The sequence below is a fragment of the Trichosurus vulpecula genome, chromosome 4 (assembly GCF_011100635.1).
Source record: "Trichosurus vulpecula isolate mTriVul1 chromosome 4, mTriVul1.pri, whole genome shotgun sequence".
Lineage (NCBI taxonomy): Eukaryota > Metazoa > Chordata > Mammalia > Diprotodontia > Phalangeridae > Trichosurus > Trichosurus vulpecula.
Genome location: NC_050576.1, coordinates 159,615,418 through 159,643,148, shown reverse-complemented (window position 1 = coordinate 159,643,148; position 27,731 = coordinate 159,615,418). Strand labels below are relative to the sequence as shown.

The window sequence follows — 27,731 nt, the reverse complement described above, 5'->3', positions numbered from 1 at the left end:
GACGCAGTGAGTAGAGCACCGGCCCTGGAATCAGGAGGACCTGAGTTCAAATCCGGTCTCAGACGCTTGACACATGTACTAGCTGTGTGACCTTGGGCAAGTCGCTTAACCCCAATTGCCCTGCCAAAAACAAACAAACAAAAAAACAACAACAAAAAAAAGAAAAAGGAGAAAGGGATAACCAGAACTTATCAATATATTTCCAATGTTTTCCAGGTGCTCTGACCCCAGGTGCAGGATCCTGGTTTGGTTTGGTTTTTAAACAGCAACATTCTTTGAATGGAGAAGGATGTTTCACCAAATTATCAAACCTTGATAAATATGTTATGAAACGTATTCAGATCCTCTGCCTTATTTTTGCATTTGCTGAACAACCTTTTGTTTTGTAATTTGGTTTCCTGGGTGGGTGTGCTAGGCCAGAAAGGAAAAGCCCGGTGAAGGGTGAAGATGACTCAACTTCCTTTCATAATGAAAACCAAAATGGGCCAGTTAGGTGGCTTCAGTGTTGTGTGTGTTCAGGGTGCAGTTTTGAACTAATGGAAAGAACTGTTTTATGGACCTATGTGGAAGAACAAGTTGGGTGTGGGTCCAGTTGTCCCTGAGGGGTCAGAAGAGCTTGACATTTTTATCACTTTTGGCACCATCTTGACTTATATCTGCAGCCTTGGCCTTCTCCTCTGAATCTCTAGGTCGATCTTTCTTCTTCACCTCAGCATAGAGAGCTGAGGAGTCCTGGAAGGGAAAATACTGGGGTGAGGATGTGGCAGAGGGAGAGAAGGGGCAAGGGAGAGAATAGCCAGGGAATGCAACTCACCTTGCCCTCCGGAGGGTTCTTTGTGTTGTTTGCTGCAGAAGGAAGGGAAACTTTGAGTTGTGGGTAATGACTTTCACACTTAGGGCCCATGATTTGCTCTCTAACTGTGCTCTTCCCTTTGGTCATTTCTTATCTCTTTCTCTACAGCTTTATTCCTTTCTCCCATGCTGGTCCTTATTCCATTGGACTCACCAGCATGCTTTGTCCATCCTTTAATTCTGCCTTTTGCTAAGTTTCTCAAGAGTCTCATTGATCGATAGTTTCCCCAATATCAGAATGACAAAGATTCTTATAGGCTGCAGTTTCTAGTTTCTGTGATCATAGCAGTTTCCTGACAAAGGCCCCCTCTGATCAGTCCTTGAAGGCAAGGGCTGTCTTTGGTTGTGGATTTGAATACTGACTACTTAGCCCAGTGCTTGGCAAATAGTAAATGTTTAATAAATGCTTTTTCATTGGTTTTTATTCTTCCATGCATTTCTCTGAGCCAACTCTTGGTCCTTTGATGCCTGTCCTTCCTTTCCCAGTGTCCTGGAGGGGGATCTTCGGTGAGAGGGAAGAGCCAAGTGATTCCTTTCACTATGCACATGAAAATTTGGATTATCAGAAGAAAGAAGACCACTGAGTGATCTTACCTTCCTTTCCATGTTCTTTGGAAGAGATCTCAGAATAAACCACATCTCCAACTTCAGGATTTACTGAAAGAAAAGACAAAGTTTTCCAGAAGATATTGGCCAAGGGCTAACACCATAGACTCTTAAGAGATTTCAGAGATCGTCTAATCCAAGCCCCTTCCCAATACATGAATCCTTTCTACAACCATCCTACACCAGTGATCATCAAGCCTTTGTTGGAATACCTCCAGTGTTGGGGAGCTTACTATTTACAATGAAGTATATTCCATTTTTAGACAATGATATTCACTATTATAGAGTAATAGTCTAAGATCCAGTAATATATACATCAGAATCACAATCACTTCCCATTGACTCACCTTTATGTGCTTCTCCCTGTTGGGTACTCCAGAGCTCAGAGTAGACTATGTCCTTAGTTATAGGATTCACTGCAAAAGAAGACAAAATTGATCAAGAGGCCCTGGCCCAGAGCTTGGACTACTAGCTCTTCTTAATCATGTCATTCAGAATCCTCCTTACTTGATAAGACAGGCAAGCCAGCCAGACTGAAGCAGTAAAGGGAGAGATGGGAGGTGCCATGTGTCAAACAAGTCAAACTTACTTTCTCAATGATCACCTCCCTTCAAATCCAGAGAGATACAATCTAGGACCCTGAATCCAAGAGCCTTGGGAAAGGCACTATCCCATGGACCACTAGCCCTACTTCCAATCTAGGCCCCATAGCTAAAATTGATGGAAACAATCATAGTGGAGGATTTGAAATGAATAATGTGTAGGATTAGTTGTTTTTCCAAATATCAACATCAGTTGCCAACCAACTTCCATCGATGGTTGGGTAAACTCAAGTGTTCTGGGACAGCACCCCCAGACTATCCTTCCTACTTCCAACCTAGTCCCCACAGTCATCATCCCAGGAAAAAATTCTAGGGGACATGTAGCTGGTCAAATCCTTCTGTAATTTCTGTGATAACTACTGAAGACCCAGAAAAGAAAATTTTTGTGAACAAAGTCATTAGCACTATCAAACGGTTCATCCCTCTTACATAAATTGGAAATGAATAAAAAAAATCATTTCCGCCTTCTTTGCCAGTTGTAACATGGACCTTTCCATCTGGCTTGTAGCTAAAACCTTTGGGTGTCTACCCCCATTAGGATGTGAGTCTCTTGAGAGCAGGGACTGTCTTACTTTTTTATTTGTGTCCCCAGTACTTAGACCAGTACTTTGCTTATATTAAATATTTAATAAATTATTTTCCATTCTTTCCTTCATTTACAGTTCTAGGTATGCCATTCATTGACTTTGGGTGGCTGGGCTTGAGCAAAGCCTTGAGTAGCTATAAGGATTTAACCCTGCTTACCGCATGTTCCCTTTCCTCTTCCTCACTCTACTCACAAGGCCAAGTTCTTCAACCCTTGCCCAAAGGTGAGGTCCTTACCATTGCTATATATTGGCACCAATTCCATTTGGGCAGATGAATTTGAGTAGACAGGTTCTTGAAGGTTTGAGACGGGAGAGGCCCTGTGGGAAACAGAGACACAAGCCATACCTTGGAACAGAAACACAGGTAAATGTAATTAAGTCATGGGCAGAGCCCTGGAAGCAAAAAAATATGGAAATGGTATTGAATTTTAGGGAAATCAGAAGGCAAAAGGTCACTGAGAGTTCTGGGTATTCTATGAGGTGATATTTATTCCTTAGGAGCATAGACATCAATTACACAGGCAAATTATGTGGGTTCTTTTAAGAAACAATGTGATGTAATAGTCAAAGAGGGAGTAATCTAAGTTGAGACGACTTGGGAACAAGGCCAGTCCGTAGATAAGAATGGCCACTCCCTGATGGAGTGGCCATATATTTATCCTTTTCATTATCATAATAATTCTCAAAAGGAATTAATTTAGCACCTTTGTTTGTCTTTGAGTTAGGCAGACAGAATCAGTTAGAAAAACACAGCCCATGCCTCTTGGGATCTCATGACTGAAGGCTGAAACCCTGACATAGAAAGGGTTAGAGAAATACAGGGAAATGAAGAGCATTGGTCAAGCCTGTGGCTTAAATAACCATATTAATATTCAGCATAAGCAGATCAGTAACTAGATAGTGAAGGGGATGCTTTGGGGATAGTGATGAGGGACACTGTCCTGTGAAATCCTCTGAAAGTTCCAAAAGGTGTGAAACAGGTCCATCCCCAGGGACCAAAGGCAGTAACTGATCCACTCTTGAGCTTCTCCAAGAGGGGGTGAATGGGGCAGTGTGATGGGGGAGAAGAAGGCAGAAAACATGAAGAGGGTAGAAGAAACAGAGGCCTCACCTGTATGAGCTGGGGGCAGAGCTTCTTCCTAAAAAGCACAAGACCAGGGTGTCAGAAGAGGAATAGATATTTTCTCCCCTCCCTCACTCCATCCCTCTCTTCCTTCCTTCCTTCCTAACTTCCTTTTTTCCTCCCTCCTTCCCTTCCTCCCTTCTTGCCTTTCTTCCTCAGTCTCTCTGTCTCTATTTCTCTTCCCCTCTTTCTCTGTTTCTCTTACCTTCTCTCTCCTCTGTCTCTTTCTTACACCCACACCCACACCCACACTTCCCCCTTTCCACTTATTTTATCTATTGTCTTCCCCATTAGATTATGAACTCCTTTTGAGCAAAGAGCATTTTTTGCCTTCCTTTGTGTCCCCAGAGCTTTGCACAGGGCCTGGCACAGAGTGGCACTTAACAAAAGCTTGTTGACTGCCTGACCATGAGAATCTCAGGGGCAGATAATCACTTGTCAGATATAATAAAAACTGACATATTTGTATCACTTTGAAGTTTGCAAAGCTCTCTAAGTCTGATTTCTATTTCATGACAATATATGGGTTGGGATATGGGTTGGACTACATGGTGTCTGACATCTCTCCCAACTCTGAGTTTCTGTGATTCTGTGACATTAGTCACCTGCTAACTTACCTGGAACACTTTGTCTGGAGATAAGGAAAGAGCATCTTTCCTGGAGAATGAATTATTTGAGGGGCAGAGACAGCTAGATAAGGCCTTGGAGAGGGTGTTAGACTTGGTTTCTAAAAGACTTGAGCTCAAAGCTGGCCTCAGGTACTCACTAGTTGTGTGACCTTGGGCAAGTTACTTAACTGCTCCCTGCCTCAGTTTCTTCATCTGTAAAAGTGGGGTGGGGGAGGGATAGTAATAGCAACCATCTTTCAAGACTGGTGTGAGGACCAAATGAGATTACATTTGCAAAGGGCTATGCAAACCTTAAAGCTATTTGGGGAATAGCACAGCTAGTAATCTAATTTGCTCGAACTAGATTAAGAAGCTGACAAGTGGAAATTTTAAAGAAGAGAGCAAAAAATTATAGGTCTGGAACAGGTTTTGTTCTCCCCCATCAAGAAGAGCTGGAAGATGGAATTCCAAAGAGTAGTTTTCTAAAATCAGTGAATAATAAAATCCTTTTTGAATGCACTCATTTCACGTAGACTTATCAAAATCCATACCCCCATATCAAATTGTCTACCATGTTAGGAAGAGGGGAGGAGAGGGAAGGAGGGAGAAAAATTGGGAACTCAAAATCTTGTAAAAATGAATGCTAAAAATTGTCTTGACATATAATTGGGGAAAAGATACTATTTAAAAAAAATCCATACCCCCCCACTTGCATTTGCCATCAGCTTATCCACGTTTCACCGAGCTGATAGCAAGCAAAAGACATAGGCCACCAAGAATGCCTTCCTTGCATAGATTCTAATGTGAAGCAGATTTAGAATTTGAATAAGATTTCAGCCCTCTTACCACCATAGCCATGGTTCAATCCCAGTGAGGAGAGGCCTGTGACAGAGTACAGTGGAATGATCACTGGATTTGGAGGGCCTCTGTTCAAATCCTTCCTCTCTCGTTTACTACCTAGGTGACCACAGGCAAGTTAGTTACTTAACTTTTCTGGGCCTTAGTTTTCCCATCTGTAAAATGAGTGGGTTGGATTAGACAGTTTCTAACATTCTTTCCAACCCTGAATCTGCAAAATCTCTAAGAGAAGACAACAGTAATCTTGGCGGTGGGTATAATTTCACATGGGGATTTAACCCTCAATATTTGAAACTAGAATCAAGGATTGTTCCTCATTCTTTGTGTAATTTCTGTGAATATTAAAGCAATAGCCAATGTAATTATACAATATAGTGGCAAAATACTAGTTTCCCAATCAGAGGCCCTGAGTTTGAGTTCTGACTCTCCTACTGGCTATTTGTGTAATATTAGGAAAATCACCCCCCATCTATCTCTAAGTGCTTCAGTTTTGTTCTGTGTACTAAAGGGTTTGAGTTTCCAAGGTTCTTTTCAATCTTAAATTCTATGATCTTTGTTCTCTTAAAGCTGGAGTTCAGCTGGGTCAGTCACTGTTTAGGAGGCTTTCCCATAGAAGGATCAATCTTCCTGAGGCCAAAAAGGAGAGAGAGGTGACTCATAAGGCATTAGCTTCCCAAACACTAGGCAGGGTTAAGGGTAGGGTTGGCTGGAGATTCCCTAGTGGCTTTGAGAAATCACCACTTCAACTGCTTCAGAAGTGTCCTATTTTGCACATTCAAAATATATCGTAGAGTGTACAGAAGAGGGGAAGGGGGAAGTTTGGACCCTTAGAAAACAAACTATGTTGAGAAACAGATTTAAAAAACCCCCAACAAAACCCAAACTCCATTTAATTATAATTCAATCACCAAACTTGGCCTTGAATTAAAGAATGAGAAAATGTACCTCCCTCAACTTCACTCAACTTGATTTGAGAGACAAGGGGTATGGGATACTACATATAATGTCAGCCTCTGTTAATAGGATGGATAGTTTCGCCGAAAAGACTTTTTCCTCCTCTCCCCTCTTTCCTCTGTCTCCTCCTCCTTCTTTTTGTTCAGAGGAATATATCGCTAACAAAAGTTATCAACAAAAATGAAAAATTAAAAAAAATCTATATAAGGAATCAGCTCAATCAGCAAAACCAAGTCATGAAACTGAAATGATAGATTTGTAGAAACTGCTTGCATAATCATAAAATGTATATCCCCCAGGCTTGGAGTCAGGAAGTCCTGAGTTCAAAACCAGGCTCAGACACTTACTAACTGTGTGACCCTGGGCAAATCACTTATCTGTTTGCCTCAGTTTCCTTATCTATAAAATGGGGTTAATAATAGCACCTACTTCCAAAGGTTGTTGCAAGGATCAAATGACATAATAATGGTAAAGAGCTTAGCACAGTGCCTGGCACGTAGTAAGAAATATATTATTAGCTATTGTTATTATCCTCCCCCCATTTTACATTGCATTTTAAAAAATGCTTTGTACCTATTTATTTATAAACATTTTATCTCCTATGATATAAGCTTATTAAGGGAAAGATATATATATATATATACATATATATATAAAATATCTGTATATGTATATGTGTATGTGAATATATATTTGTCTTCTCAGCCTGGCAGCATAGTATAGTGCCTGGCACATAGCAGGTACTTAATAAGTGCTTGATTGAGCCTCAGTGCAACCTAAGAGGCCAAGCTCTTTACTCTCATTGGTGGAAAACTTCGTGGGTAAAACTCTGGGTTATGAGGCAAAGCAAGTGAAATGGGTATGCCAAGATATTGTCCTGGATTTATTCTTGTCTTGGGGATGTAGCTCTTTGTTCTGGCATCCACACAGTTTCTTTTATGAGGCACGAAACTCCTCTGCAGGGTAGAAAGTCTCCACTGTCAAACTGAGGAGGACACACCCATGGTCGGATGAATGGGCTAACTGGTCGTACAAGTTCTTTCCCTCCTCCAATAAGTGAGTCCTTGTGTGTCTCTACTGGCTTCTTTCTCTCTGATGGAACCCCCACATTTCCTTTCCTTCTCTCTATAGATCTCTAAGCCCTGGCAGGGTAGGTGAGGTTTCTGAACCGGTTATGAATCCCTTAGTCAGATCAATTATAGCGTCAGTGGGGACAATAAAGCAAGGAATTCACACCTTATCAAGGAGTTACCATGTCTAGGGATTTTCTCTGTATTGTAAAGGAGACAGCATCAAACTAGAATTTGTCTTCATCTGGTGAAGACAATGAGGACTTTATCAGAGTCGGTCAATTGGTCAATCAACAAGCAATTATTAATTTTTTAAAAAAGGAAATTGGGTTTAAGTGACTTGCCCAGAGTCACACAGGTAGTAAGTGTCAAGTGTCTGAGTTTGGATCTGAACTTAGGTCCTCCTGACTCCAGAGCCAGTGTTCTAGCCACTGTGCCACCTAGCTGCCCCAACAAGCAATTCTTTAACACTTACTATGTGCCAGGCACTGTCCTAAGTGCTGAGGATCCAAACAAAGATTAAAAAATCATCCTTGCCCTCAAGGAGCTCCGATTCTAATGGGAGAGACAAGATGTAAAGTACTAGGTACATTTACAATCTATACAGAACAGATGGAAATAAATGTCAAGGGGGAAGCAGCCTTAGGGTCTTGGTAAGGCTTCCTGCAGAAAGGAGGATTTGAGTTTAGACTTAAAGGAAGCCAGGGAGACCAACAGGTGGGGGTACAGAGGAAGATCCTCCCAGGCATAGGCAGGACAACCAGTGCAGATGTATAGAGATAGCAGATGGAGTGTTTGGTGCAAGTAAAAATATTTTTTTTTTTGTGCTGCAGTGTTTAACTAGACTGTAAAAGCCATATAAAACTCACATGGTAGCTTGATGTAAAAAGCACGGGACTGGAAGTCAAGAGGCTGGGGCCAAGCATTATAATCAGGGTTTCTTCAATATTTTGGAGTCTCATTTTCCTCTTCTGTAAAATGAGGCACTGGCTCAGATAAAGTCTAAAGTCTCTGACAGCTGAGCCATTCTATGACTATTAAGGTGTAAGCAGGCATTTAGGATTCATTTGTATGACTTTAAGTTTTTGTCAAGCTATGTAAAAATTTTTTAACATTGTAAAAAAAGAAAGAAAGGAAGAAACAGTAAGTAAGCCAGTAGACTGGGTCACAGAATGTGCAGCAGCCAGGAAGGTGTCATAATACTGGGAGGTATGAAAGGGCCAAGCTGTGAAGAGCTTTAAATGCCAAATCAAGGATTTCTATTTGATCCTGGAGGTAATAAGGAGCCACTAGTGTTTACTGGGTAATATGGGTAGAACTGCACTTTTAGGAAGATCCTATTGGCATCTGAGTGGAGAGAGACTTAAAGCAGAAAGATCAGTGCTATAGTAGTAATCCAATTAGAGATGATGGCACATTGGGGGTTTTGTGAATGAGAAGGAGGCATATATGAGAGATGTTGGGATGATTATTGGGCCTGGAGTCAGGGGTACCTTGAGTTTGAGTGAGGCTCAGATACTTCCTAGCTGTTTGATCCTGGGCAAATCTGCTTGGGACATATTTAATTTGAAATGACTATGGGGCATTCAGTTCTAGATGTCTAATGGGCAATTGGAGATGAGGGATTGGAGCTCAGAAGAGAGACTGAGGGCTGGATACGCAGAGGTCTCACAAGTTTTAGTAGTTATTAAAGCTTAAAATTGCACTAAATAGGATATCTCGTATCATTCTGGGAATCACTTGTATTAAATAATTGAACCTTTTTTGTATCTTACATAAGAAGATGTGAACCCCAGAACAAAAGCCTCCGCGGTGGAGTCATTTTACTTCTCTTTGCTTTATTTCCTCTATTCCAAAATGATCTCTAAGTTCCCTTCTGACTGTTTAAGAAAGTAAATACTCAATTCTAGGTCCCAGCTGAATTCATGGGGAAGGGACCCTGCATCATGGCTCCTACTTAGTTTTCCAACCTTATCCCTTTTGTATGTACTTTGTATGTACTACTCTCCATTCCATACTCTGATTTTGTCCCCTTTCATGAGATTCTTCACACGTGGACCCCACCTACAACCTCATACCATCTGTCTCTTTCTTCAATGTCTAATGCCAATATCACTTATTCCATGAAGCCTGCCTCTTCCCATACCATAAGAAAAAATCATATTTCTTTCCTCAAACTTATAATAACATTTGTGTGGATCACTCTTTTGCATTTGTTTCACTCTTTTTATATGCCAATTGTGTGCATGGCTTTCCCACTATTTCATTGCAAGCTTCTTGAGGTCATGGGCTGCTTTGGTTTTGCCTTTTGTCCCCCACCCCCACTATGTTTAATAGATGTTAGTTGAATTGCATTCAGTTAAACTCTCAGCCTGGCATCTCTGATCACTAGGTATTAGAACTGTAATAGAGTCTAAGTCTAAACATGTCTTGTATATCAAACTGATTTCATGGACATACGTATATATGTATATATGTATGTATGTATGTATAGGCTTAACAAAGGGTAACCAAGCTACAAACCTGATTTTCTCAGGAGTTTGAAGTAAACCATGAGAGCCACAATAATGAGGATAAAGATACTGATCAGGGCAACAATGATTCCCACAGTGGCCGTATTCTTCCAACTTCTTGTAGGAACTGTGAGGAAACAGCTATAGATGAGACCTGGGGGAGTTGTACCTGGGACCCAAAGCATCTCCTGATATTGGAACATGGGTGGAAAACATGGCTCTTTCCTTTAGCAACAGGTTGTAGGTAGGGTTGGATGATCTCACCTACATTTACCTAGTTACCTGAATTATAGTTTGCCAATTACAGACCAATATGGGGAGAAGGGTGGTAAGTAGTTGTTGAGTTCTGACTCTACTTCATCCCGTTCCTTTGTGACTCAAGACACAGTTAGAGTCTTGGGTGAGCCAGTTTCAGAAAGTATTGCCCTATAATCCACCATCATTGAATTTTCTCCATCATTTTTGGATGGCAGCATTAATCCCAGAACATCTTACCTACCTGAAATGGAGAGTGTCAGAGTTTCACTGAGCTGGCAACTGAAACTGTTGTTGGCCCTACAGAAGTACTTCCCAGAATGCCCAGTTGTTATGGTGAGGTTGAAGGAAACTGCACCTCCAGAAGGGGCCATCCTGTTCTCAAGGATTGCCTTTCCATGGTAAAATTGATACTGAATTGGAAAAGAACCTCTGAGGACATGACAGTGAAGCACCACTACATCTCCCACAGTGGCCTGTGTCCCAAGTGTACTGAGGTTGAAGAGGGGCTGAGACACTGGAACTGACAGAGAAAATCAAACATATCAGAGAAGTTTTCTCCTTTTGCAAGAGATTCACGAATTCTTTACCTAAGATATATTAAATAGAAAAATGTTTCAGTGGCCTTACCAGGCTCCATAGGCCATACACTACATATTTAATAATGAGTTTTATCCCCAGATACTTTCTAGATTTTGCAGGTTTTTTTCTAGCAGAGTTGTCCTCTGAACTAATCAAACACATAAATCTCATGTTCTATAAACTCAACATTATCAATTGCTGTGGAAGTAATTGCTTATTTGACGATTTTCAAAACATTGTAAACCAATCTGGCAGAAATTGTGTTTAGACTATCATTTATACCGTATGCCATGACAAGCTCCAGATTGATATACACCTTAAGTATAAAATTACAAACAGAATATTAAGGAAATCGAAAGGAGCTATCTTGTGCAACTCTCTAGAAGGAGAATTCTTCAGTGTTTAGTCAAATTCTCAAATAAACAAGCGACAGAAGTGATTACAGAAGACAGAATAGACAATTTCAATCACAAAAATTGAAAGGCTTTCATATGAATATAATCAAATTTCCTCAGTTGTAAGATAAGGATAATAATAGCACCTACCTCACAAAGTTGCTGTGAGAATCAAATGAAATAATATTTGTAAAAATATTTATAAAAATATATGCAAAATACTCAGCATATAATAAAATCCCTATTCCCTTCCCTTGCCTTCTCTTCCCTCAAGGCAGCCAGAATTAGAAGAAAGCAGTTAATTGGGAAACAATTTTGCAGCATTATCTCTCGTAAAGATCTGATTTCCATGTTATATATGGGATTGATGAAAATGATATCAGAACAAGAACAATTCCCTGATAGAGAAGTGGCCAGAAGATAGGAATAGGCAATTTATTCAACTATTAATTCAATAAGCATTTGTTAAGCACCTACTGTGTGCCAGGCACCATGTTATAGCTTGGAGATGCAAAGACTAAAATGAAATAGTTACTGTCTTCAAGGAATTTTAATCAAGCAAAACAATGTGTGTATAGAAAATTAAATACAACATATATAGAAAGAAAATTTTGAGGATGTGAGTACTAGTAATTGGAGGGGTAAGGATCAGTTTTCTGCAGACAGAGGCATTTGAATTAAACTTTAAATGATGCTGGGGATTCTCTGTGGCTGAGGCGAGAAGGGAGTTTTCTTCCTTTTAAAAAAAATTGGTATTGGTATCACTTAACTCCAATCTCCTCCCTTTTCCATCCTCTCTCCTCACCAACATAAAAGTCCTCAATTGTAGCAAATAAGTATAGTCACTCGAAACAAATCCACACACTTTTGTGGTGCCTAAAAATGCTCGTCTCATTTTGCTTCTTGAGCTCATCACCTCTCTGCCAAGAGGTGGGTCCAGAGTTCTGATTGGTTATTGAGTTAATCCTAGATTCTAGATTGTTGACAGTTGTTTTCTTCTATGATGTTGTAATCATTGTATATATATTTTTTTCTGTTGGCTCTGCTTATTTCGCTATGTGTCATTTCATACAAGCACTCCCACATTTCTCTGAATCCATCCCTTTCACAGTTTCTTTCTTTTTTTAAATTTTATTTTCAGTTCTGAATTCTCTTCCTCCCTCCTGCCTTTTCTCTGTCCATTGAGAAGGCAAGAAACTTTTCATTATTTCTTATGGGCAAATAATATATTATTTTGTTTGGTCATCTCATCAGCTCCCATGGATTTAATTATCATCCCTATGATGGTGATTTTCATATCTATTTATCCAGCCCTAACTTTGTTATTAATTTCCAGTTTTGAATCTCCAATTACCTATCGGACAGCTCTAACTCAAGGTCTTATAGACATTTTAAAGTTCACATATCCCAAATTGAACTCATTGTCTTTCCCCCCAAACCTTCTCCCCTTCCAAATTTTACTATTACTTTTGAGGTACCATTGTCCTCCCAATCATGTACACTCAAAATCTAGATGTCATCCTCAACTTCTCACTCTTTCTCACCTTCCATATGGAATCTGTTGCCAAAGCCTGACAATTTTCCTTTCCTAACATCTCTGATACATACCTCATTCTCTCTTCTAACACTGCCATCACCCTGTTGCAGACTCTATTACTTCACATCTGGGCTAATGCAAGAGCATACTGGTTAATCTCCTTGACACAAGTCTCTCCCCACTCTAGGCCATCCTCCAATCAGCTGTTAAAGTGATCATCCTAAAGCTTGGGTCTAACCATGTCAACACTCCTCTCCTTCATTTATTCCCCACCCCCCTCCCCATTCATCAAACTCCATTGGTTCCCTATCATATACAGGATCAAATATAAAATCCTATTTGCATTCAATGCCTGTTATAACCAATGTCCCCTTATTCCCCTCTCCCCCACTTTTCCAAACTTCTTATGACTTACACCCCAATGTGTATTCTATGATTCAGTCTCCTTGTTGTTTCTTAAACAAGACACTCCATTTCCTGACTCCAGGCATTTTCACTGGCTGTCCCCCATATTTGGAATTCTCCCTTTCCTCTTTCCTGCCTCCTGGCTTCCCTGGCTTCTGCCAAGTCCTAGCTCAAATCCCATCCTCTACAGAGAGTCTTCCCTGCCCCCTCCTTACTTCTGGTTCCTTCCCTCTGTTAATTGTTTCCATTTTATCTTATAGACAGCTTGTTCGTACATAATTGTTTGCCTGTTTTCTTATTAGACCATGAGATCCTTGAGAGCAGAGACCATCTTTTACCTTTAGTGTTTAATACTTCCTGGAACACAGTAGGCCCTTAATAAATGTTTATTGATTGCTTGACTACATTTAAATACTATAATTTTTTTTTTCTGCCAGTCCTCAATAGATAGTAACTACTCTTGAGGACAGAGTTAAAAAACACAAAAGAAATGCTAGCAAGCAATAACCATGTGAAAAAAATGCTCTGCATTTTTATATAGAAATCAAGGGAGGAGGTGCCCATCTAGGGAAGGTCTGAACAAATTATGCATACGAATATGATAGGTGCAGTGAGTAGAGCACTGGCCCTGGAGTCAGGAGAACCTGAGTTCAAATCCGGCCTCAGACATTTGACACACTTACTAGCTGTGTGACCTTGGGCAAGTCACTTAACCCAATTGCCCTGCCTTCCCCTCTGCAAAAAAAAATTTTTTTAAATATTATCGCAAAATAAAAATGACAAAAGAAACGTCCTCAGAGAAATCTTTGAAGATTTGCATGAACTGATGCAAAGTGAAGTGAGCAGAATCAGTAGAACAATATATACAATAATACTATAAAGAAAACAAATGTAAAAGACTTAAGAACTCTGATCCATGCAATAATCAACCATGATTCCAGGGGCTAAATGATGAAGCATGCTACCCACCTGCACTGCCAGAGAGGGGATAGATTCGAGAGGCAGAATAAAACACACATTTTCAGACATGACCAATGAGAAACTTTCTCATTGTTTTACTTGGGTAAACATATTTGTTACACAGGTTTTTTTTCTTTTTTCTTTTTAGTGGGGTCAGGACACATGAAATGGAGTACAGACTAGGATTGCCACAACCAACAAAAAGAGAAAGAAAAAGAAAAGAAAGAAAAGATGATTTTCGAAGCATTTTTAATGACATATAGAAAAAGAGGACCAGAAAGAATCACAGATAAGCAGAATAGCTTCCAAAGCTCTATGTTGAATTTATTATTTACTTAAAAAGAAAAGCAAGCTGACGTAACAGACAGATATGTTTTTAGGTATAATACTCTTCTCTTCTGCTACACATATGGAAATGCTCCTAATAAAAGACAAAAAAGAGAAATGCTTAAGGGGCTATGGTAGGACAAGTCCACTAATGCAATGTTATTGGGGCTATGGATTGGTCTAACTATTCCAGAAAACAATCCAGAGTTATGTTGAAAAACTTACTAAACTATTCGTGTTCAGTGACCCATTACTAGGTATATACCCTAAGAAGGTCCAAGGTCTCATGTATTCTAATAATTATAGTAGCACTTCCCCCCCTCCCACTTTAAATAAAGCAGATGCCTCTCAATTAAGGGAATAAACGGACATTCAATCAGTAAGCACGCATTAAATACCTATCATGTGCCTGGCACTGGTAACACAAATAGTGAAACAATCACTATTCACACATATACACATATATGCAGAATAAATACAAATGGCATACGAATAGAATGGAATGGTATTGGGTTATAAGAAATGACAAAGATGGAGAATTCAGAGAAACTTGGGAAGAAATTAGTGGATGGGGAGCAAAGCAGAGCAAAGAGAAAAATGTATATAAAGAACACAGATACAAAGTAGAACAGTACTGAAAGATTTCAAAGCTCTGATTAATGCAGGGACCAATTATGGCCCCAAAAGACTGAGGGATAAGCAGGCAGAGAGGGGAGAGACTAGAGGTGCCAGATCAGACATCTATTTTCAGAAATAGCTGGTATATTGGTTTGTTTTGCTTGACCATAAGTTTTTGGCACAAGGCAGGGTTCCATGAACAGGGTGATGGTTGTAGAGGGAATCAGCGGGAAACGACAGTGGCGTAAAAATTACAGCAACAACAAAAGTACCAATAAAATGCTAAAGAAAAAAGCCTCCTCATGACTCTGTAGGGGCCCCTCCCAGGTGGACAAAGGCTGACTGAGATGAATGGAGGTAGGACTCACTTTGCACGGTGACATTCACTCTCTGGCTGCTGAAGGTGCTGATGCCATTGTTAGCAGTACAGTAATACTTCCCTGCGTCACTCTCATTCATAGCAGAGAGCACAAACTTCTCCTTCAGAGAACGTTGAGTCTTCTCTTCCAGGCTTGTGTTAATGCCCTCTATGTGCCAGGAGAATGTGATGTTCCCTGTGCCCTGAGCTATTGAGCAGATGAGGACCAGTTTCTCTCCTTCAGTCACCTGTCCCCCGGAGGGCTGGGTCTCCATGATGATGCCAGAGACGGGGATACCTGGGTGAACACAAGGTGGCACATGAGGACCTCTCTGACTTTGGGGGGTGTCAAAGGTGGCAGGGGAAGCTGCACCCAACTTGTACATGTCTGTACAATGGGAACTTGGGGAAACATATAGTAAGGAAGGAGGAAATAGGTTATTGGTATATTAAGACTGGACATGGGGAATAATCCTGCATATATTAGTGGGGAGGAGTCATTTTTTCCCGGTTTAAGACAGTGTGGATGCCCCACCCATAAGCTTCTGAATCACAACTTCGGCTTTGGGCAAAACAAATCCACTTCCAAAGAGAGAGCTGATGAACTCTGAGTGCAAATTGAAGCATATTTTTCTCACACTTTTATTTTTCTTGACTTTTTTTTGCAATATGGCTCACATGGAAATATGTGTCTCATGATTTCACATTTGTAGATGATATCATTGTAATATGAATTAAGTTGGGACTTTTTTTTTTTTACTATTTTACAATGATAAATTAATTAAGTCTCTTTGATTGAGTCTTACTAGGTGCTAAACCCCAGACCCATGCCCTTTTACTACTAGGTGCAAAGCCCGAGGCTGGTTAGCAAACTAGTAAGGTAGTTTGAGAGAGGCACGAAGCCCTCAGAGCCCTAAGGAGAGTTGCTAAGACCAGAGCCTAAGTTTTGTGCCTAAGTTTTGGTATCTCAGATGACATTTGATGGTGTCTAAAGACTGTATAAAAAGAGAGAACAGAGTTGTTTGCTTGAGGCTTTCACTCCTGGAGGAGTGTTGGTGTGGGACTCTGGGCTGCTGCTCTAAGAGCCTCCCAGCTTGTCAACCCAGATGTTGATGCTTTCTTGGTAACTATGAATTGTGATCTGGTCTTTATATTGTGTATGTTTATAACTCGTTTGCTGGCTTTTCTTCCTGAACTAAGTGAATGATATCTGTATGTTGGATTGAAATAAGATTGTTAACCCCTTAACATTGCTTTCCTTAGTAAAGCAGATCAAAGAACCTGTGCTGGCAGTGTTCTTGTTGTTGGGCTTGTGTTGGTCTTTCACCCTCACAACAGCTGCTAGCTGAATTGTTGCAACAACCATATAATGACTTCTCAATGGATAGTGAAGAGGCTAGAAGGAGAATTTGGAACTCAAAATAAAAAAGATAATGTTAAAAATTGACTTGAGGGTACTTGCTCAGGATGGAATACGAACTGCTTGCTTAGAGCAAATCTCTGTTTCTTGCCCCAAGCAAGCTATTTACTTATAACTGAAGCCAACCAGCAGCTTCAGGTGCTCCGTGGAGAAATGCAATGACGTGAGTTGGGCAGAGTCTGAATCAGAACTCAACTTTATTCAAGCAAGCAACAGACTTTTATACTGTTTCTTAACCATTGTCTAATGCTTCTGAACCATTACCTAATGCATTGCTTTGTTACTTTACAGGGACTGCTTTGATATTTTACTGGGACATCCTGCCTTGTGTCTCACATAGGCCATGTAGCTCCGATACATAGATGCTGACTATATTGCAACATTCCTGATCATTCCCACGCAGATACCCATACTGGAAACATTCCTGTTCTTTCCCATGCGGATCACAGCCACGAGGGTGGTTCTGGACCCATGACCTCTTACCTTGTACAGTCTTGCCTTGCACAGGCCTAGGAGGCTTACCAAGATATAGTTGGATCTCTACATGCCGTTCTGCAAGTCCTCAAGTGTATCTAGAACAGGCTCAGGCTTAAAGGAAAACCTGCCATGTACCTCTCTCGCCATGGACCATCTCAGGGCTAGCCCCTACATATAACTCTATTGATGTCCCAATGCAAGAGAAGAAAGCTAGCTGGCTATCTCCAACACCACTCCCATTCCCAGAGGAAGAAGAAAATCATGTTACAATGTATCCCAAGATCAGAACTGATGTCACCTCTCAATTCTAGCTCTGCGTCATTGCTACTCACTTTTCACACTGATCTTCATGCGGTTGCTCTGTTTCTGAATATTCTGAGTCATGGCTTTTGCCTCACACCAGTATGACCCTGAGTCTTCCCTCCAGATGGCTGGGAGTACCTGAGACTTCTTCCAGCCTGATGCAATGACCCTGCCATCTCTGAAGAAGGAGAAGTGCAGCTTGGTGTCTGACCTCTGTGGAGGGAGCTGGGTCTCACATCTCAGGGTCACTGAGGTCCCCTCAGTGGGCTCTGAAGTTGTGGTTTGCAGCTCAGGAGGTGGAAACAGTTCTAGAGAGAGGAGGCAAACACAGTGCCCAGGACAATGAGTGTCAGAGCTCCTGGGGTGACATGTCTTGTGTTTTCAGCTGAACAGATGAAGGGACACACAGATGATTCCATCTCATTTCCCTTCTACGCTACAGTCATGAGCTTTCCCTCCTATTGTGTGTCTACCCAGTCCTCCACATGTAGACCGGGGCCTTGAATAGCCTTTCCCCTTCCTCCTTCTTTCCCCCAGGATTGAAGCTCATACCTTGGACTTGGAGCTCTACTGTTTTTGAACTTTTTTTCTTAGAAAAGTAATTATCTGGAAAAACTGCTGTGCAGTGATAGTTGCCACTGTAATTTAAATTAATTTGTGGGATGGAAATGGAGATATCAGAGTTTTTAGGGGGATAAAACAATTTCTTTTCATCTTTATAGTATGACACGTCTGTGATTTTCACATTATGCTGTCTTTGGCATCTCAGGACCAATGTTTCTCCTTCAAATACGGAATATGGGGTCTGCAGGATCAGTGGACCTGTAAGAGAACCCAGGAGACATTAGAGACTCAACTCCTGTGGTGGCAATTAGATTTGAAGATCTTTCCCACCCATTAATAGGCCATGTGACTTGCTTATGTCATAGGATGCCTAAGACACATGTGGTGAGAGGAGCTTCCTGACAGGAAAAGGAAGTTATGTCACAGAAAATGCTGAGAGAGAGAGAGAGAGAGAGAGAGAGAGAGAGAGAGAGAGAGAGAGAGATGTGATGGCTGCTAATGGCCACGCTCATGATTATTAGAACTGAACAGGCTAACTTAGCTGTGCTGTGAGTTTGTTTTGGTGAAGACCCCAGCAGGGGGTCAGAGAGGTTTTGGAATGAAGAGGCTGCATGTTATGATATTCTGTATTGAATGTTTTGGGTTCCTTGCTGTTATGATGACTGACTGGCTATGGGAGCTGAGCATTTGGTTATGGGATATGGTTCTCTGGTGTCTGAATAAATGGTTTACTTCTTCTACCTTCTACGTGGAGAGCCTTGTATACTATGCAATACAGAACTACATAGGCATTTTGACAATTATTATCTATATTGTTATTATTGCCTTACTGTTTCAACTCCCATCTTTCTGCCCCTTCCCCCTTCCAATTGTCTTTAAAGGGACATGCACCGATCTGGAGATTATGTGATAAATGGTAGGGTATCCAGATTCCCCCTATTCTTCCCACTTGACCCAGATGTCTGACTAGTTTCCTCTCCCAGGAATAAGGAGTTTTCCTAGATGATGTTCTCTCGATAAATCCCAACATATCTGCTTTGGGAAGGAAGTCCCATCCTTTCCCGTACTACTCTCAGTGGTCAGGGTTAGCCTCTAGCTGCCAGGGGATCTCAGGGTATCCTGAGCAGGGTATCAACTGCTTTCTGAATGACTAAAGGGGAGTAGTGAAGGTTGTTATCCCCAGCTCTACTGCTGCCCCAGTGATGTCATGTGGCATTCTAGGGCCCCCAGTGCCTCCCCTCTTGTCACTCCCTCCCTGTGGGGGACAGCTTTTAGAAACTCTGTCCTGAGGCTTGGTGAGGCTCTCTGTCCTCACCAGAAGAAACTATCAGGTTCACAGGGTCACTGAGATCTGAGTCCTGGGTCTGGCATGTGTACTTTCCATCCTGATTAGTCTCAACACTGTTTGTAGACCATTTACTTTGCCATCGTTGGTTTTTGTACCACCATGTTGTCGCTGGTTTGGAGGAGTTGAATCCATGGCAAGTCAGAGTCACTTTCTCCCCTTGGAAGATAGTGGTCCATGGAGGGCTGAGGTGCACCACGGCTTTCTTTGCAAAAGCTGGGTGGGAGAAAATGAACAGCATAAGATGAAAGTGCCTGTACACAATTCTTGTAGTAGGGGAGAGGTAGGAGAGGAGTAGGGAAGTTCTGGCCCCACAGTACCCTGGGATAGAACCCTGAAGCTTGGAGTTCCAGGTTTAGGTTCCCTGTCTCTGTCTCCCAACACATACAAAGTCCACCTACCCTCTTGGAATTTAATAAAAACCAGAGACTAGCACCTTGCCTTCCTAAAATGCTGAGCCTCCATCTGATTCCAGCCCAGACTGACAGGAGAGCTTAGATATTGAATAAAGATTGGTTGGAGGAGAGAAATCAAAAGTGCCAAAATGAACCCAGGAGATCCAGACATCTTTTGTTTTAATGGCAGGTCAGGTCCCCAGGAGACTGGATTGGTTCTGAAGCCTCCTTGGAAACTGACATCCAATCAAATTAGACACTCGACATAGTTTATTCCCCCCTTGAGTGTTTCCAATGCTACCTGTACATGTTATCACATTCCTCCTTTCACACATGTGAAAGAACCAGTGTGATTCTTATCATTGCCTTTTTATAGGTAAGGAAATTTGGCACAGAGGTGAAGTGATTTGTCTAAGGTCACACTGGTAGGTAGTTTCAGAGCCTGGACTTGAGCCCAAGTCGCTTGATTCCAAGTCAAAGACTCTCTCCACTGCACCATTGTCAGAGGACCTAAGTTTGAATTCTAGTGTGAAGCTGTGTGATCCTGAACACACGATTTCACCTAACTGGTCCTCAGTTCCCTTTTCTGCATAAAGAGGAGAATAAATTTAGATCTCCTGCAAGGTCATTTCCAGGGCTAAAATGTAAGAGCTTATGATTCAAAGCATGGTCCTGTTTGCATCAGGATGTCCCAGGGTCAGCCCCCGAGTCATTGAAATAGCAAATAATTATATCAGCATTCACATCTGGTGGGCAGAAGAATCCTGAGCAAAAACTATTGAGAGACTCAGAGCATCCTGAGCCTGACCCACAAGATCAGTCAGGGAAGAGAGGCATGGCACTGCAGATCTCAGCCACGAGGAGCAGGGCAGACAGGGCCACCTCAGACAGGCCTCTGTAGGCATCTTGTGGTGCTGAAGGAGACTGCATTACCCAGAGACCCCAAAGAGCAAAGAAAAGGGTGACTCACAAGATTGTCTGCCGACCAAACCTGTGGAAGAGAAAAGAGCCGGAGGTTAAACTGAGTGGAGATTCCCGACACTTTTCAACTTTCTCAGAAATTCTTCAGATCCCTGTGTGATATTACCTGCTTTCTTCAGTCACCTAGGAACACTTGGCCTAAAAGAGACCTAGATGATGACTTTTTAAAAATAGTATTTTATTTTTTCCAGTTACGTGTAAAGACTATTTTAACATTCGTTTAGAATTTTTTGAGTTCCAAATTTTCTCTCTCTCTCTCACCTCCCTCCTCCTTGAGGCAGTAAGCAATTTAATATAGATTAGATATGTGCAATGATGTAAGACATATTTTCACATTAGTCATGATGTTAAAGAAGAAACAGACCCAGAGGGAAGAAAAACATGAAAAAAATAAGGGAAGTAAAGACAGTGTGCTTCGATCTGCATTCAGACTCCATCAGTTCTTTCTTTGGATGATAGCATTTTTCATCATGAGGATCATGACTCTTTTGAAGAAGCCCTTCACAACCTGGCTAGCACCTCTCTTTTCAGCCTCACCATATATTATGCTGCTTCCTGGGCTTTGTGAGCCTGCTAAACTGGCATGTATGTTCTTTTCCCATGACACTCCATCTCTGGAGTGCTCCTTTGCACTGTCTGTCCCCCATGGTTGCAATGAATGTCTTCTTCACATGTACTCTTAAAATCCCTCTTTTCCTAAGGTTTCAACTCAAGCTCCTACTTTCAGCATGATGCCTTTCCTGATCCTTCATATATTAGTGCCCTGTCTCCTAAATTACCTTGATTTTAACAATTTGCTTTTATTTGATCTCTATGTCTGTGTACTTTGTCTTGATTGATGGCACGCAAGGTTCTTGAGAGCAGAAATTGTTTCATTCTTTGTATTTGTAGTGCCCAGAGACCAACTCGGTGCCAGGCATATAGTAAGACTTTAATAGATGTTTGTTGATTGATTGATTTCCTTATCTTTAAACACTAAATAGATATTTGCAACTCAAAATTCCAACAGTTATGAGTTAATTCAATAAATATTTACTAAACACCTACTACATGCCAGTCACTGTGCTCAGTGTTAGGGACCCAAAAAGAGGTAAAAGACGGTCACTGCCTTCAAGGATATTACCATCTAACGATCTCCTTAAAGGTTTGGACTATCTAGTCTGATAAACTATGGAATCAAACAGAACAGTTATGGAAGGGCAGTAGATAAATTATTTTTTCCCTATACACAGAGGAGTCTTGACCTAAAGGCAATGGTGTGGAGTGGAACGAACTCTACTCTAAGAGTCAAGAGACCTGGGTTCTAGACCTGATTTTCTGCCAGTTAAGTGACTTCAAGTCACTTAACTGTGGTCCTCAATTTTCTTCTCTTTAAAATGAAAAGGATGAAGTAGAAGGCCACTTGAGGTTCCTTATAATTTTTACTCTTAAGAGATACTTGCTAACTCCTGTCTTGAAAGAGATTATAGAACCACAGATCACAAAATCACAGAATTTTGAATTGAAAAGGAACTCAGCAATCATCTATAGCAGGCTTGCACAACCTGCAGTCTACAGGCTGTTTACTGCTCTCCAGCTGCTTGGAGCCTGCAAAAGATGTAGAGGAAAATATTCTTTGTATGTAGAGGAAATCCTTTGGTGGGCTGCAGGTTGTACAGGCCTGATCTATAGGTATCTGCAAATTATTTAGTTCAAAGTAAAATCATTAAACATCTTGAGTTATACAGTAAAGCTGTATGACTTGTTATGTCTTTTAAAAATTTAATGTGTAATATTTTCTTTTTGCTATAGTCACTTATTTTATATGATTTGGCATTGAGTACATAAAATTTGGACATATATTCTTTAGTTCTTCATCATGAAACCAGACTACATTGGATTGGATAAACCTTTGATGACTAGCCCATTTTTAAAAGTCAGGGTTTTTTAATGGGGTTTAAATTAGGCAAGATCTTAGGCCTTTGAAGCATTTTTATTTTTTGTCTTGGATAAATTTCTTGATGTTGTGTGACATGGAACATGTTGCAGTATTCCATTTCCAAATGGGAATTTCTGTAATTCCAGAACAATTCTGCTTTTCACTCTATCAATGCATGTTTCAGAGTCTACCATTATGTCAGTGGGAACAAAACTTCAGGCTCAGTGGAATTAATAAAAGATCCCCAAAAATGTTACAGTCTGATAAAGATGACCCAATCTTACAGGCTCACTTGGATCATTCTCAACATTGTGGTATATCCTTGAAAAAAATTGAGTTTCCTCAGTAAGAAAAATACATATTTTTCATATTTTGAGTCCTTTAGTCTTTGTATTTTATTGCACATGAGAAGTCTTGTAATTTTTTTCAGCATCAAAGCAAAGGCTTACAGCTGTTTTTCCCCTAGTTTTTTGGCATTCTTCCAACTTCAAGAAGAAAGATCAATAACAGTTTGTTTAGCCATCAGACCTCTCTGAAGGTCTTCGCTTGTTCTCCAAGGATTAATAAGGCTCTTTTGCATCAATGTTTTGTCAGGTTGCATCAATAATTTGTCTTGGTATTGTATTGCATTTTTGCCCTCACCTTTTCTTGGTGTGACTAATCCGGATTCATTGTAGGCTTGAGTGATACTTGAAATGCTTGCCTTGTCCACACCAACAGCCACTGCAATAACTCTAATGGTAAGTGGAGTGTGCTCTTCATGAACTACAACTTGGGTGTGTTTTCTTGGAGTAATATCCATTCTTAAAAATCACAAAATTAAAAACAACAAACACAACAGAGACATTTGACCCTTGCAAGACATTTGTATGACATGAAATCCAGCACTTAGCTGAAAGAGAACTGTGTCTGGAAAGCAGTTTCAGTCTGGTTTTATCTTGTCAAGATCAGATGGACATGAGTCAGCTTAGTGTCAGTAGAAGCACATACATGACCACTGCTGCCACAGAATGAAACCATTTCTTAAATCTTTTTTGTTTCATGTAACTGCCGTATTTCTGTAGTCTAGTCCTTATCTGAAAAGGAATTTTCTCTATGTATACCTAACATGGTCATCTAGCCTTTTCCTAAAGAACTTACAATGAGGAGAAACCCATTAAACCTCGAGTCAGGTCAGTCCGCTTTCAGCTCAAATTATTAGGACATTTTTCCTGATACTGTGGCTTAATTTGCTTCTTTGCATCTTGCATCTATTGCTCCTTTTTCTGTTTTCTGAGACTAAAGAGAATAAGTCTTATCCCTCATCCAAATGATATCCTTTTGAATATTTGAAGACAGCTATCCCCCTGGGTTTTTTGTTTTCCAGGTAAAACATCTTTAAGTTCTTTAATTGATCCTTATATGATATGGATCCTTCCACATTCTCCTGATCTCCTCTAGACATTCTCCAGTTTATCATTTTACTTAAACTGTGGTGCCCTGCAAAAATAGAACTCACGGTATCAATAGGGACGAGTAATGAAACTATATTATGCTTAAAGGAACCATAGACAATGAATTAACATCAATACTAAAAACATGTATGCATCAAATGGCATAGCATCTAAATACATAAATGGAAAGTTAACTAAATTCCCAAAAGAAATATGCAACAAAGTTACCTTATAAAAGACTTTCACACTACTTTCTCAGAGCTGAACAAATCAAACAGGAAGATAAATAACAGGGAACATATAGAGCTGAAAAACCTGTTGGAGAATTTAGAGCTGAAAAACTTATGACATTAAAAAAATCTCAGTACTATCTGTTGCCTTTACAAAAACAGATCACATGCCAGGAAATACATAGTAAATAGGCATAAAAAAGCAGAAATACTAAACACTGCTTTTATATATCATAATGTGATAGGATAACAATCAATACAAGGGGCATAAGCAAAAGATCAGGACCTAAATGGAGACTTTAAAATAACATTCTGAATGTGAGTCCATTAAAAATGTTTGAAACAATAACCACATAAAAACAATAACAAGAATGAGAAAATATGTTTAAAAAATTGGAGCTATGCTTAAAGCAATCCTCAGTGGAAAAATTACAATCCAAAGTATATATTTTTATAAAAGAAAGAAAAAGAAAGCATTACTGAATTGACTATGTAAATAAAAAATGAGAAATAAAAAATCAACAAACCTAAAATAAAAAACAAAAGAGTTCTTATACCATACTTCCCCCACACCCCAGACACATAGTTACGTGCTTCAATTTATACTGTGAACCTATCACCTTTCTTTCTAGAGGTGGGTATGTTTCATTATGAATTCTCTGGAATTGTGATTGGTCATTACATTGATAAGAGTTTTTTACTTCTTTAAAATTGCTTGCCCTTACAATGTTGTTATTATATAAATTATTCTCGTGACCTTGCTCACTTAACTTCACATCAAAGTCTTTCCAGGTTTCTTTGAAACTCTTTCTTTCATGAGTTCTTACAGTGAGCTAGTATTCCATCACATTCACATGTCATAACTTGTTCAGCTATTCTCCAATTTTTTCATACTTCCTTGGTTTCCAATTCTTTGCCACCACAAAAACGGCCTGCTATAAGTATTTTTCTTGATAAGATTCTTTTTTGTCTTTCTTTAATCTTTTTGGGGCATAGAACTAGTGACAGTATTGTTGAATCCAAAAGGACACACCATTTAATGGCTTTTTGGACATTGTTCCAAATTGTTTTCAAAGTGTCTGGACCAGCTCACAACTCTACCTACAGAGCATTCATATACTATTTTTCCGCAGTCCCTCCAACATTTGTGATTTTCTTTTTTTGGTCAACATTTCTAATCTGATGGGTGTGAGGTGGTACACTTATTTTAATTTGAATTTCTCTAGTTATTAGGCATTTAGAGTAGTTTTGTAAAGTTTATGCCTGTTTCAGTCAGTAAAATTTTATAAAATGCTTGCTACAGGTCAGATACTGTGCTGACTTCTGGGGTTACAAAAAAGAAAGAAAGAAAGAAAAGGATGGTTCCTGACAATAAGGAGCTCACAATCTAATGGAGAAGACAACAGGCAAATAATTGTGTACTGACAAGCTACAGACAGGAGCCATAGGAAGCAATCAACAGAAGGAAGGTGCTAAAATTACGAAGGATTAGGATAGGCTTCCTGTAGAACATAGGATTTTAGGTAGCAGGAAGCAAGGGAAGGAAGGAAGCCCACAAGGTGCAGGTGAGGAGGAAGAGCATACCACACATGAGGGACAGCTAGGGAAAATGCCCAGAGTTGGGCAAAGTCACTGGATTGAAAGCAAGTGGTATATGGCTTGGGGTGGGAATGACACACAAAGAGTAAGAAAACTAGAAGTGTGTGTGTGTGTTTAGGAAGGGTTTTCAACAACAACATGAACTAAAAGTGGAGTGATCAAAAGCAGGGTACAACTTATACAAGTACAGAAACATTGTGAAGAAAAACAACTTTGAAAGACATAAGAACTCTGATCAATGCAATGACCAACAACATCTCCAAAGGAAATGTTGAAATATGCTACCAACCTCCTAACAGAGATGACAGACAAAAGGTATAGAGAGAGAAATGCATTTTCGCACATGTCCACTGCATGGATTCATTTTGCTTGACTATACTTATTTGTTACAGGGTTTTTTCTTTATTTCTTTCAGGTTTTAATTGGGGATGGAGTTGGACAGATGGGATTAGAAATACTGTTGACAGAAAACAAGAGGACCATTGAAAGATTACTTTAATGCTAAGAAGAGAAAAGGAATTTCAGAAGGAAGCCCAGACAAGCAAGACAGTTTTAAAAGTAACATGTAAGATTTATTATGTACTTTCTTTTTTTAAAATCAAGCAATATAAAAGTGTGATTCGTCATCTTATACAGGATAATATTTTTGTGTTCTGCTATGTGTATGGCAATGCTCTTTTTTGATGTTTTAGTTTAGAATTTTAATTAAAACCTCCCCAAATATCCAGTAGTTAATCTGCCAAGGCATACCTATATTTATACAAAGATAAAATACTCCTTAAAGAAATAAAGAACAATTTAAGTTATCTGGAGGCATACGTAGAGCTCCTGGATGGGCAGTGCCAATACAAAAATTGTGATGCTACCTAAATGAATGTACAAATTTATTGCTATACCAGTTAAACTACCAAGGGAATACTCTATGCCCAAAATAATAACACAATTCATTCAGAGGAACAAAAGATATGCTCTCTCAAGGAAAATGGTGAATAGAAGGAAACAAGATGGAAGAATACTACTTCCAGACCTCAAATTATACTATAAAGAAGTAATAATCGAATCTATCTGATAATTGTCACCTCCCTAATATACCCACTATCCCATTCACCAAGACAGTTTTCCCAAACCTTTTCATCTGTCCTCAAACCTCTCATTGTTCCCTCTCCTTCTCCCCTCTCAGTTGAGAACCTTGCCTCACATTTAATTCCCTTCCTGAGAATTTCCTCTTCTTTCTTCATTATGCCAAATCACTCAGATACCTTTTGCTACCATCTCTTCCTTCACTCCATCTGACATGAAGAAGTTACCCTTCTCCTTGCCAAAGCAAACCCCTCTACATCCACCAGTGATCCCATTCCTTCCCAACTTCTCCAGCAGATTGTCTCCTCTATTATCCCCACTCTCACTAATCTTTGACTCTCCCTGTCTATTGGCTGCTTCCCTACTGGTTACAAACATACCCATCTCTCCCCACTCCTCAAAAAACCCTCAATGGGTCCGTCTATCCCAACTAGCTCTCATCCTATATCTCTCCTCCTTTTCATGGCTAATCTCCTTGAGATTATCTCTTCAGTTGGTGTTTCCACTTCTTTTTCTCTCCCTTTTTAACTCTCTGCAGTCTGGCTTCACATCTTATCTTTCAATGAAACTACTTTCTCCAAAGTTAGTACCGATCTCTTAATTGCCAAATTTAATGGCCTTTTCTCAATTCTCATCCTTCTTGAGCTCTTTGCGACCATTTACATGGTCAGTCACCCTCTTTCTCCTTGATACTCTCTTTGAGTCATTGTACTCACCAAGGATCAACAGCAATGCCCACAGAAGCATGAGGGGTAGATCCCGAAACACTGGGACAG

General features: G+C 40.1%; 1 protein-coding gene across 1 annotated transcript; it reads right to left on the bottom strand.

The window, feature by feature from the left end:
• Nucleotides 1–341: 341 nt before the first annotated feature.
• Nucleotides 342–27,731, bottom strand: LOC118848580 (Fc receptor-like protein 2). Its single transcript, XM_036757518.1, has 14 exons — nt 27,672–27,731; nt 20,685–20,705; nt 19,290–19,535; nt 17,963–18,232; nt 17,440–17,718; nt 15,221–15,508; nt 10,273–10,551; nt 9,784–9,900; nt 3,759–3,786; nt 2,883–2,965; nt 1,806–1,874; nt 1,447–1,509; nt 815–846; nt 342–732 (listed from the first exon to the last, which is right to left on the bottom strand). Exons 1-14 carry the CDS (start codon nt 27,700–27,702, stop codon nt 607–609), a joined length of 1,932 nt encoding a protein of 643 aa, XP_036613413.1. The 5' UTR covers nt 27,703–27,731; the 3' UTR covers nt 342–606.

Coding starts and splice junctions, on each gene's coding strand:
- LOC118848580 (XM_036757518.1), bottom strand. CDS start 27,702: ATGCTTCTGTGGGCATTGCTGTTGATCCTTG. Junction 19,536..20,684: donor TTTGGTCGGCAGACAATCTT/GTGAGTCACCCT, acceptor TCTCCCACCCAG/CTTTTGCAAAGAAAGCCGTG. Junction 10,552..15,220: donor AGTGAATGTCACCGTGCAAA/GTGAGTCCTACC, acceptor TTTCTCTGTCAG/TTCCAGTGTCTCAGCCCCTC.